Genomic DNA, 13,121 nt, shown 5'->3' on the forward strand with positions numbered 1-13,121 from the left:
CGGGTCAGGAAAGAGGCAGGGGTTCAGGCAGACGTTCTCTAGAATAAAAGTGCACATTTGCCTGAGCGTTCCCGAGGCGTCTCCTGAAGCCCATATGCAGTAGGACCCAGTGAGAGCAGCATCTCACAGCAGGAGGTCGCCTCCAAAGCAGAGAGGTGAGATTCCCTTTAAAACCTGCTGTTTTCACATATGCATTCAGATGCTGTGCTAGGACCAACCAGCGTGCAAACACTCAGGCCTTCTGAAGCAGGAGGTGAGTGCAGCTCACCTGAAACGTGCCTGAAACGCAGCCCTGCAACTCTCACCCAGCCTTGGACGCACAGCCCTGCATCTTGCCCTCTCTCAGCCTCGCCCGCTGCACGCAGGTCACACTGGACTCGCAAGGGTTGTTGTGAGGGCAAAATGAGAAATATCAGTAAAGCCGCTTGTCCACAAGCTTAGCAGAGAGAAGTGACCAGACACTGCCGGAATGAGAACAACAATAAACTAAACCCTCATCCCTCCTGCTCACCAGGGTGCTTCTGGTCCTGCCAGAGCAGGCAGACGCCCAACCAGACCCAGCCTGGCCTGGCTGCCTCCAGGCTTGAGCGTGCAATCGGACACTGGAATGAAGAATCCAGAAACCTTAGGAAAGGGTTGTTTCAGGGGATGGGTTAAGGGCCCCAGCTTCACAAGCGGAAAGAAAGGACAGGACACATGTGGGGGTCTTTGTGCTAAAAGTGCTCACCATGGCAGCAGCAGAGACGGCAGCCAGAAGTACTGAGCAGCAGGTGAGCACCGGCACAAATCCTGGACACAGACCCCCACCCCCCACTCCCACCGAAAACAGCTGACCGAACACCATACCCACATCACTGATGGTTTCCTTCTCCCTTGCCCCTCGTGCTCACTGCTTCATCCTAACAGCCCCTGTCTCCTGACAGCTTTCATTAAACCCAGGGAAGCCTCCAGCAGAGCAGGCTGTGGACACGATTCAGGGACAAAGCCGCTCCCTCCAGAGTAAAGGTGTTGGACCTGGAAGGCAGGGTCCATGTCCCCAAGCTGGTGAAGGACATGTGGTCCATTTTCCGTCCTTTGCCTCACAAAGATCTGCATTGAGAATGTCAAAGGTCAGAGCTTTTGGGCCCCTGGCCAGGTGGAGCAAGGTGACCACCCCCAACACCATCTAGGGGACAATGCCATGCTGCAGAGGGATGGACAAGGATGGGGCCTGGCAGCTCTGACACGTGTCTCGTGTAGAAATACAAACCGGCCTGGGGCAAATCCCGAATGTCAGCAGCTTTCTGAGGCTGCATCCTGTCCTGGGTAAGAAAGGATGCCTGCTGCCGGGGAAACTCACGTAGACAGTAAAATGCAAATGCATTAAGAAGCCTAAGGCTTCACGAACTAGTCCACTGATATTCCTGTCCACAAGACAGGGCCTGGCAGCAGGAGGCTGCGTGGGGGGAAGGAGCGCCTGCTAAGGCCCGTGTGTCTGTGTGTGTGCAGCGGCGGGGGGGCGGGGGGGGTGGTCGGTGCCGCCCCTGGGTCTGGACTGGGAGCTCTCCGGCTGGCACTGGCACTTGCCCTTGCGAAGGGGCCCTTGAACTGGGCCCGCTGCCCTCTCCCGCAGCCACTGCCTCCACTTCAGCCTGAGGCCCGACCTGCTGGGTTTCGGTGGTTTGCCTGCCTGTTTTTCTTGCCCCCTCCCTTACTGTGTAATGTTTCAGTATATTTTATGTTATTTTTTAGCTCCTTTGTTATTTTTAAATGGGGAAAACACTGCAAGAGGGATTTTAAAGTATTTATTGACCTTTCTAACTACAAAGGTAAAACAACCAAGGCAGAAAATTTGAAAAGTATAGAAAACCTCTAAAGAAAAATCACTAGTGACAATCCTACTATCCAAAGATAACATTTTGATGTTTATCCCTCTTGGCTTTTCCTCTCTCCACACACACATAATATTATTTAAAAAACAGTAGGGATCATATCACATATACTGTTTAGCAGCCTGTTTTTTCATTTCATGGTGTGTTAGGAAGTATTTTTTCACATTCTTGGATATTAACTAACAACATAAATTGCTAATGGCTGCACGTATTTGATCCCATGACTGTGGCATATTTTACTCAGCCACTCTCCTACTGACCACCATTCATCTGGTTCTGGTGTGATTCAGAACCCTTGGCGACGAGACTCCTGAACGAGAGCCATGCTCAATTATGTACTCGGCCCCTGATGAGGCCTCTTCCTGCCGCAGCCCACGGCACAGAGGGAAGATGAACAAGCACGGGTCCTCCACTGCGACTGCTCAGGCTGATTCTGGAGAAGAGACACAGCTCTTCTGAGTTCCGGCAGGGAGAGAAATAGAGGGCCCAGAACTGGACTAGGGAAACAAAGACCACTCTGCACTCATCTCCTGCTCTCGGAGGGGACTCTAGGGTCCTCCACGCAGGCAGCCTTCCTAAGTCACTTCTCTTCATGTGACAACTGCAGGCAAGCTGGCAGGGCGAGGAGCTGTCCCCCAGCAATGTCGATAGGCAGAGATGGTGGCAATGACATCTCTCTTCTCAAAAGATGGGACCTAAAACATTCTTTGCAGACTAGGGCCAGATTTGGACCCCAGAATATACTATGCTTTCATTTTATTTCCTGATCCAGTTAGTCCTAAAATTTCTATCAAATGGTTGTCCAAGTCTCATCAAACAACTGAGAGAGTGTGAGGATCGATTCAACAGATCTCCACAGACGTGATGTAACTGTAGGAATATATCGGTATGTATAAAACCCTGTTCGAATTTCTCACCGCATTCATGCCACAGAGAATGCTCCATAGGCTAGATAGAATTATCCTTATTACACAGGTGCCACGGCCTTGGGAGCTAAGGAGTCATCTGCAGGAGGAAGCTCAGGGGAACCAGAGTCCCAGGAGAAAAGGGCATAAATTTTTATATACGTAGGAAGGAACAAACTCTGCCCGTCACTAGAGCAGCTGAAGTTCAAGAGTGAAGGGCCTGAGAGAAAGGCGAGAGACCGGAGCATGCAAAACACTGGTGGGTCATGGGACCAAGTTAGCGGGTTAGAATAATCGAACGAAGAATTGTCAGGGAGCATCACATGAAGTGAGTAATCGCCATTCCTGGGCCCTCACGCAGGTGTGGGTGTGCACGTATATAGGTCTAAGTGTGTCTGCATGCAAGTGTGTGCCGGATTGCAATAGAAAATCTCTCTACTGCGAGTCATGGCCAAAGTCTGAAACCCTAGATTGTGCACTGCAACATGAGAGAAGCTACATATAAAAAATATAGGGTTTTAAGTTACAAATTGATCAATCATTAAGTTTTTACTCCAGAAATAGGTACTAGAAGGTGTCACCACTCAAACTTTAAATACTTCTTTAGGGATTTCTTTCTTATGTGAGAATTGGGAGGGTTGACAGAAAATTCTCATCTTAAATGACTTCAAACAGAATTGGTCTTATGTGAAACCCTCAGAACTTGTATCTCATACAGTGACACAAGTTTAAAAGCACTTGGATAACAGCTATCTTGCTCCACAAACAGGAAGATAAGCACTATCTTAATACCTACGCATGCAGTGAACAGCTCAACATGAGAGCCAGGACTACCAAAAAGAAGAGTCTAAGCCTTATACCGCAGACCCCAAGTCACAGCTCTCCATGCCTTTATATGCAATGCAGATAGCTGGGTGAGGTCTTCCAGCACGCTAATGGTTCTCTTACTCAGGGCAGCATTTTCTCACCCAACTACGATTGCTGTGTTACCATCTTACTCAAAGTAAGTGACTTTAAAGGAGTTTTATCAAGTTATTTTTATGGTACAGAGAGATGACTGGTGGACTGGTAATCTCAGGACCTCTAAATCTTTCAACTTGACCATGTGTGTTAGTGCCAAACACTAAGGCTTCAAAAAAATATTTAAATACTTTTTAAAAGGTTGAGCTTATCCAAAAAACGTATCTGAAAATACTTGTGATCCCACTTTAAGTTTTTTGGAAACTCAACTTTGTATAGATGGGCATTTAAGAAAAATAATTCAGGCTCTGTGTTGACATTTAAAAACATCTTTGCAGGGGCTGGCCTGGTGGTGCAGCAGTTAATTCACAAGTTACCCTTTGGCAGCCCAGGGTTTGCCGCTTCGGATCCCAGGTGCGGACCTACGTACTGCTTGTCAAGCCATGCTGTGGCAGGCGTCCCACATATAAAGTAGAGGGAGATGGGCACGGATGTTAGCTCAGGGCCAACGTTCTTCAGCAAAAAGAGGAGGATTGGTGGTGGATGATAGCTCAGGGCTAATCTTCCTCAAAAAAAACGTTAAAAATTAAAAAAAAAAAAATCTTTGCCAAGGACAAATAGGCAAGGTAAAGCATAGGGCTCTCTTTGGAATCAACAACTGGGGTTCTTCTATTTCAAGTGTTATTACACCTAAATTTTCTAATACTGAAAGCTTTGACGACATAAGAAAGCAAAGCGATCATTTAAAGGACATACTGCTTATTGATTACTCTAGGCTCCACTGCTGAGTCGGCTTTTAGAAAGCCACATGCCTGCACTCTCTTACCTCACCTACAAAGAAACTTTCAAAGACCATCATGCTCTTGGCTATCAGGGCTAGTTTATATCACGGCTTCCCGTCGAGTGTCCTGTGGTCACAAAATGGTTATAAGTATTGTGTTGATCCCCTCAGCCCTTGGGGCTGCTTATCTTTTTGAGTGTATACATTTTCTGTGTGCCATTTTGTGGAAAAGTTTGGGAAGTTCTGGTTTATTGAATAAACAGCCATATAAACAATATCTTCTTAGCTTGTAAAATCTGCTATAAAAGACACCAGTCATTAAGCTATTCAGTGGTTCCTTAAAATCTGAATTGGTAAAAGGCCTATCTAAGCATTCAGCACTTAAAAGGATTGTCCCATTAAATGGTGTATTCTCAGATCACGAGTTTGAATTAACTCAGTGTTTTCTTTTTGAACTGGTTTCTAGGAAGCTCAATCCTAAATTCTGTGCTCAACTGCATTAGCCATCTCTAGCACAAATTATCTACTACATTTACAGTCATTCCCTGCATTTCATCACTAAACTCAGTTCTTTTAATATCTATTCAATAGTTTTGTTAGAAATGTAACCTATGACCTTTTTAGGAGTGGACTGAAAATGACAAATGAACAAATGAAAATTTCAGATAAAGATATCTATATAATTATGAATTTCCTGGTATTACGACACAATATATTTTTCTAAGAATGGAGAGCAACAAAACTCCCCCTAAAAAGAACATAATAAAGTTTTCCAGCTCCATCTTGTGAAGTGTAACTCAAAAGTTACACACACACACACACACACACACACACACACTTACTCGTCCTTACATATAATTCTATATGGGTTTCTGATTTGAAGAATAATTTTTAAGATAAACCACAAAAAAGTGCCAATGGTTGAATACTGGCAGCTTCACACAGTTCAACATGGACAGGAGGAAAGGATTTATCTGCTAGTAGGATATGGACACAGAACACTGATAACAGAAGTGCGTCTCACCTGAATGACCTCAGCATTCGATAGGACTTTCCTAAATCAGATACTCTTCTGCAGAATGGACCCACAGCCAACTCCATCTGAAATATTAAAAGACACTCCAGAGTTTTTGATGTCAGAATCCTAAGGTAAACTGGGGACATATGTGGATCACACAAAGTTGTAGCTTGTAGTAAACTTAATTTTATCTGGACCGTGAGGCAAGTTTTGAAAGTTAATTAAATTTATTAAAAGGCAACAACTTAGATAACTTTTGCATTTATATACTAAAGGGGCATAAGATGAGAGAATTCCTTCAATAAGATAGAAAAACATTTTTTGTTATTTAAGAGGAGGAAGCTTAGATCTTTTCTTCATTGAAAAATCAGAAAAAGGAAGGTTTTTAAGACTGACTCTGTGCCTATACTTTAAGTAGGTATCACAAACCTCTTTTTTGTTTTTTGCTGAGGAAGATTAGCCCTGAGCTAACACCTGTACCAATCTTCCTCTATTGTGTATGTGGGTCACCGCCACAGCATGGCTGACGAGTAGTGTAGGTCTGCGTCCAGGATCCAAACCTGTGACCCTGGGCTACCGAAGTGGAGTGTGTCGAACTCAACCACTATGCCATGAGGCCGGCCCCCACAAGCCCTTTTATATTAAATATAAATGATGACAGCTTTTATCCAACTGGCCCAAGTGATTAAAAGCACTGACTCTGCAGGTGGTACATCTGTGTTAGAATCCCAAATCTACAGTGACTAGTTGTGTGGTCCTGGACTTGATCTCCAGGTTCCCAGGTTCCTCATCTGTCAAATGGAGATAATAATACCTACTTCATAGAATGATGCAGATAAAATAGATAATTTCACAAAGCACCATGTGCATGGCATATAATAAGTGCTCATTAAATGTTGGCAACTATTATCAGTATTTTTAAACTTCTCCCCCTTTTAAATAATTAGTAAATTAATTTGCTTCCTGACTCAAGAATTTACCAAGTATTGGTTTTACTTCTCTTTATTTTCCTCCTTTGACTGGAATTTTTTTTTTTTTTTTTTTGGAGGAAGTGGCCCTGAGCTAACATCTGCGCCAATCTTCCTCTATTTTATATGGGACACTGCCAAGGCATGGCTTGACGAGCGGTGCCAGGTCCGCCCCTGGGATCTGAACCTGGGAACCCCAGGCCACTGAAATGGAGTGCATGAAATTAACCACTGGGCCGGGCCCAGACTGGAAATTTTTTTTTGTCACTAATCAGAGTTTTAGACTATCTGTTCTTTATCTACCAAGTGCAAATGTAAACTTTTTGAATATGTGGCACTCAGATGATAAACCATTTCTCCAGTCTTGCTATGACCAAGACCCTGGTAAAGAACAGCTTAGAAAATGGCTAAGGCTGCTCCCTGGTAATGCAGCATCTTTCTTCAAGAAAAACACCTGAAAGGAAAGTGGGGCTTCTGTCCTGCTGGCCATTCTTCTGAAAAACTGCTCAGCTCTCTTGTCACTGGAAGACCGTGGAGATCTAAACGATCACTCATCTGAGACAGATTTCCGACCCCTATTAGCTGCCACACACCAAGCTGGACATGGGCATGAGAAGATGAATTAGACAGGCTTGCCCTCAAGGAGCCCTCTCGAATTTAGTGAGAAAGGGGTATATAGTTACTTAAGCAATGTAATTATTATTCCACAAAATCATACAGATATATACACATAATGAGTACAAAGCAGGATGACAAGTGCGTTATCAAAGGCGCAAACTGCATGTCGGGAGAGCTGAGGGCAGCTTCCCGGAGGTGGTCTTGAGGATGGCTAGTGGCCAGGTGACTCTCTCTCTTAACATATAGAAGATGCAGAGCATACCTTGTAGTCCTAAAGGGAAACCTCACATGGTTGGAAAACTCTCTAAAATACAGAAGAATAAGTAAATGAAGAAGAAAATCTAAGGAAAAAAAGGCAGAATCCTTGCCAACAATGCAAAACAGAGCAGCTTTGAGCCTGTGTTCTCAACTCAAGACAGCAGGTGACAGCCTGTTCCTTGGAACCTGTTTACTTTATTCAGTCGATGGGACTTCCTGGTTTCCTTCAGAATGGCATTTACTTTACACTGAGCACAAAGTAAAAATGTGATTATTGGGGCCAGCCTGGTCGCGTGGTGGTTGGGTTCATGTGCTCTGCTTTGGCGGCCAGGGGTTTGTGGGTTCAGATCCTGGGCGTGGACCTATACACCACTCATCAAGCCATGCTGTGGCGGCATCCCACATGCAAAGTGGAGAAAGACTGGCACAGATGTTAGCTCAGGGCCAATCTTCCTCCCTCACCAAAAAAAAAAAAAGTGTTTATCATGTGTCCCTGATTTGGTAATTCCAATCATATAACTAACTGTGTGTGTGTGTGGTTTCTTAAACACCAAATTATGTGAACTATTTTTCATGAAATGTTTTTGTCTATTTTTTTTCAATTACCCTAGTGGGCTTCACCATCTTACAAGATTAAACCAACCGACCTTTGCCTCAGCACTTAAGCAGGATTGAATGTTAAAACAAATCACTGGCTGGGAACAAAATTACACTAGAGAGAATATGATCTCGGATGGCTCTGTAATCTATGAGGATGCAGGAGATGTCTATGCGATAGGACAATTTCAAAACTGTTAAATGTTTAAAATAAATTTCTCATCCGTAAAGGACCTCTAGGGTATTGAAAACTATTTTCTTCTGCCAGAATTCCATTAAACAATAAAGGCCACGTTTCCAAAGGGCAGGAGTGTTCCTTTTAGAGGAGGTGACTCTGCAATTAGCTGTGGACACAAAAATGGCAAGTGCAGCCGCCCCTCCAGCTCTCCTGTGTGGAGGGAAGCAGCGGTCAGCTGCAGGCATGCGAGCTAATTACAGGGCTGCTCCGTCCCCACCACAGACATTTGGTCAACCACAGGGCATCTCTGGACACTCCTAGGGCACTCCTGCCCTGACACCATTTGGCAGAAAAGGCACTAGGAATCAGAATCTTGATTATTTTGCTTTCTTTTCTAAATCAAGATTTTCAGACAAAAAGCAAAATAGATTTAAATGTGTATTTAAAGGGCACCAGGAGACATAGAAATAGAAGCTGGCAGGAGTACCACTGAATAAATAATTTAATGCCAACCTCCAAAGCCATCCTCTCCCTCGGGAGAACTGCAGGGCAGAGGGGACCGCGTGCTCTGAGGGCAGCATGGACAAGTCCGCAGAGACTGAACCAGCAGAGCCCAGCGGCCTCGGACAAGCTTAGTGCTTTAGAACTGCCGTGTGAGCAGTGTGGACACAGAGACATGTGGTCACGGCAGGGAATTAATTACCTGTGGGAAACCACCTCATGCCCATGACCTGATTCCTAAGGGGGCGCCATGTTGGGTACTTCCCTCGCCACGAACCCTCCAGATGGCATCCTGCAACTGCTTTCTCTTTTCCTGGGCAACGGGGCCAGTGCGGAGAAGTTAGGATTCCCACAGAAATCTTTACAATATATCATTATCTGTCTTTGCAACTGGACTTCATGCCAAATAATCAGCATTCTCAAACCGACTCTATTGGTCTCTCCCTGAGCTCTTTCTCTTTCTGTAATTTATGCCAGAAGAGCCAGCACTCTTATCACAAGAACTCTTCAAACCCAGAGAGGATCTGTGTGTTCTTCATTCCGAAGCCTCAAAGGCTTTGTTTAATTTTGAATACAAATTGATAGAACTTTCAATAATGAGGCAGTCAAAAGGCTTTCTAGTCCCCGCTTGATGCCTGTCATGAATACAAATGTCAGGGTAATGTATCTAAGTGTTTTGACTCACCCCAGAAATACACTTCCAGCCAAGTATGACCCTGAAAGCTGAGGTCCAACATCACATAATTGCAGTTGTGGCAAGAAACTACATCAAATGAAACAAAAACCCCAAATTCGCTTTAATTTTTTAAAATACGGGGAGAATGACAGAACAGCTGGATAATATTTGTCAAAGCTACTGTCACAAATATGATTAACTAGAATAGTGCTTCCACCTGTCTTTCCTGTGCTCACAACACACGGGACCCACAGGACCGGGGAACCATCTGCAAGGTGAGAGGCAGGATGTTCTGAAACTGGGACACAGTGTCCGAGAGTGAACAAAGGACTCGGCACCACACAGACTGCAGGAACCGGTGTCAGCGCAGGGCTGGAAAACACACTCCCAACACTGAGTCAACGCTGTATTTAAGAAATGGAAACAGAGGATGCCATGGAGTGTAAGTCAGCAATAGTGACTGAGTTTCATTTCTCTTAAGGGGAGGGACCTAGGTGGGGAAAAGGTTTGGTGTATTGGGCAACAGGACTCAAGCAAGACGGCACGCTCAGTAAAATGCCGCACAACACAGCTTTAGGCAGGCTCAAGAGCGAGCCTCCCCGGGTGTCCTGCATTTGGGGCAGGCGCTAGCCACGGCCGGCCAGGGCTAAGGACGATGCTTTCCATCTTTCAGGACGCATAAGGGAGCATATCATTACAACAGAAAACAAGACCAGAAAGCCTTTTTCCTGCAGCACTCTCACTTTGGCCATCTCCTGCTCGCTGCCACTCTAATTGGACTTGAAGTGCTGCCCCCAGGAAAGTGACTCAAGAACCAGCTGGAGCAGAATGCAAATAAACGGGTGGGGGAGGGAGCCCAGAGAGAGAGAGGCCTGGAGAAGAAGAGCAAAATGGAGGAGGAAAGGGGAGAGAAGAACAGACAGCCATTTGGTATACGTATAGCTCACAATGTTTTTAACAAGTAAGACCAGGTCTCGGTACATCACTGTTTTCATTTCAATAAGCAGCCTGTAACCTCAGGAAGGGACAAGTAAGACACTGTTTGTCTATAAATCTCTTTACCCTGAAGTTAACCTGTAACAACAAAGCCACAGGTACAGGTGCCTGAGAAGGAAGTTGACAAAAATGGGAAAGCTAAAAGGAGCACATTAATGGTAACAATTAATTTCTATTTTCATGCTGAGGCTACTAAAAGCTTTTTACTATAGTCTGTTGGTCTCAAGCATATAATTTGGGGATGAAAATGACTAATTCTAGACCAATTAATATGCAAAGAGCCTGGCTCTTGAAATATGAGGCTGTGGACCCGTCCTCTTCTGTAACTCCATAGGTACTGCCCCCTGCCACAAGCAGTCGCCACATCCTTTCCCTGGGGTGGGAACACTCCACCCAGACTGGCTGCCAGACACACACAGGAATAAATGGGGATATTAAAATTTGTCTTTATAGGCAGGGAGGATCTGGCACATCATTATGAATAATTCATGTGAATAACTATTTAGACTAGTAAAGCTAACAGATTTGAAAGGCTTAAAAAACGAGTTCCCCTTTGACATGATAGTAAACATGAATTATCTGTTTCTGAATCTTTTAATGAAAGTCTACATTTAAGTTGTTTCTTCTTTGATAGTATTGAAAGGCTTCTTAAAAATCTCTCTAAAGGACAAAGAAAAAAACCTTTCTATAAGAGCAGATTACAGTTCTGCTATTTTAATGTCATTCTACCTCAGCCACATCAGATAAGCTCGGAAATATTTCAAGGCTGGCCACACACAAGGAAAGGACTCTATTTAATAGAGGGAGACAAATAATCAGACTCTGTATCTACCTGGTCCTCTGTGCATCTCAATGAATCAGAACACAGTCCTGGAATGCTGAGCTGGCCTCTAGAGGATTATGGACGTGTGAGAGTTCTTTCTCTTTATACAACAACACAAAGTCCCTTTACACTGTTTGAAGGATAAATTTACTGCTTACATTATTTTCCAGCAAGGTTAATCAATGGTTCTTATCAACACTGACCTGGTGGGATAGCAAAATAGTGAGAAAGCCTCATATTATATAAATATGGGAAATGCTGCTTTACTGTAGAATGAGCTACTCTACCTTAATCTTGAAATATCAAAGATGAGTGATGATTCTTTTGTTAACACAAAGAAAAAAATATCTGGTATGAAAGTATCTTTAAATTCCTTCCTTTGTTATCAATTAGGTTTAAATGAACTTATTTTTCTTCATGCTTCAACTCTTTAAAGACACTGAAGAATACAGACTTAGTCTTTTATTTCATAGATAATACTGAGGCTGAAACATCTTCCTCTTTGTAGCTATGCATCAATTTACCTGTGCAAAATCAGCAGCAAGTCGCATTTTCCCACTTTCACCAAGAGGTCTTATGAGACTGGCATTGCGGATAAAAAGTTCGATTGCTCTTTGGGCAATAGCTTCAGTATTGTCAAAGACAAAATCCAAGCACTCGAAGTGTTTAAAGTAGTCACTCATAACTCTGGCAATGAAACCTTGCAGCTCCTTCATGTACAGAGAACAAGGAACATCAGGCTTTCCTGAGGTGGTCAATGACCTGCAAAAGAAAGAAACAGCCAATGCACTAAAAGACACTATTTCTCTGCCCTCTGCCTGCTCCTTCAATTCTAAGCAACTTTTTCCCTTAATGGTAGAAAAGGCATCGTTTATTTTTGCTAAGAGTTAAAGAGCATAAAAAACAATGTTTCAATTATATTCTAAAGACTGTTATAAGACGCTAGGAAGATTACTGAAGGAATCTTAGAATTCATTTATCAAAAGATTATTAAGAATGAAATAGCCAAAGGATGAGCCGTACAAATGCTCTATGCATTCTGACCTCTCACGGTCTCTCCCAGCCTTACAACTCTCTCCATCCACTCACATGTCCTGCCTGGTTAGTGAATAAGTCAATAATGGACCCTGAAATAGCATTTTACACTTGGTAATGGCAGAAAATGCTGCCTTCTCCAAACAAATTTTTGGCAAAGATGTCTCTGCTCTTGTGCTATTTAATCTGATCCGTGCGAGAGCAGAATTCTGACTGTGGAAGTGGTTATGTAACAACACACATGGCGAGCAATTTTTTCCTCCCAGATGATGAGGTTTGGAAAGGCTTTAATTTGGATCAACAGATGATGCCAGCTGATGCTCCATGAAACACTATTTATAATTTTTGAATGTTTATAATTGCTCTTTAAGGAATATATTAAAAGAACGTGAAATATTTGTAGGAAAGAAGAGTTATACCAAAATTAGAAATCACCTGATATTAATTAGCTAGCCAATGCGATCATCAGCTACATAATTTCAAAAAATAAGTTAAATGTTTCCATGTTCTGGGAATGACGCAGAGAAATTGGTGATGGTCTGGAGCAGCACAACAGATATGGTTCAAACGCCTAAAGCAAGAGAATGAGGTGAACTTACTTATTTTCAAATACAGCCATAGTTATTGTAAGTAGGATGCTAACCAAAGGTGTTCCATTTCCAGAAGCAGATAGAAATAGAGAAAGTAGGCTCCTGTTCCAGCAGGGAGAGAGTTTGCTGGGTGTGAGAAGGCTGTCCTAACTGGGAAGGCTGTTGAGGGGGCACGGTGGACGCCTGCAGTCTGCAGGATCATGGTGTGGTGCGCTGCTTGCTGCAGTCTGCAGGCATAGCCAAAGTGACGCGACCTCCATGAGGGGTTTGGTTTTGCCAGAGTCAGACCATTGCATGATCTATCTTTATTTAGGTTTCATCAATCCAAAAGGCTAGGTTGCAAAAA

At 43.7% G+C, this 13,121-nt stretch overlaps 1 protein-coding gene across 7 annotated transcripts in view; it reads right to left on the reverse strand.

Moving 5' to 3' along the window:
- COG5 (component of oligomeric golgi complex 5) overlaps nucleotides 1-13,121 on the reverse strand; it is a 344,840-nt gene that overhangs the window by 30,692 nt on the left and 301,027 nt on the right. For all 7 annotated transcript variants that reach the window (XR_011539403.1, XM_070617151.1, XM_070617150.1 and 4 more), the window contains 2 exons: nucleotides 11,675-11,912; nucleotides 5,542-5,618 (listed from right to left, as the gene is read on the reverse strand). Coding sequence is in view for 6 of the 7 variants with exons in the window: in XM_070617151.1 (XP_070473252.1) it covers nucleotides 5,542-5,618; nucleotides 11,675-11,912 (315 nt within the window). In the remaining variant the exon portion in view is untranslated. The remainder of the gene's footprint in view (nucleotides 1-5,541; nucleotides 5,619-11,674; nucleotides 11,913-13,121) is intronic.

This window comes from Equus przewalskii, chromosome 4, assembly GCF_037783145.1.
Source record: "Equus przewalskii isolate Varuska chromosome 4, EquPr2, whole genome shotgun sequence".
Classification (NCBI taxonomy): Eukaryota; Metazoa; Chordata; class Mammalia; order Perissodactyla; family Equidae; genus Equus; species Equus przewalskii.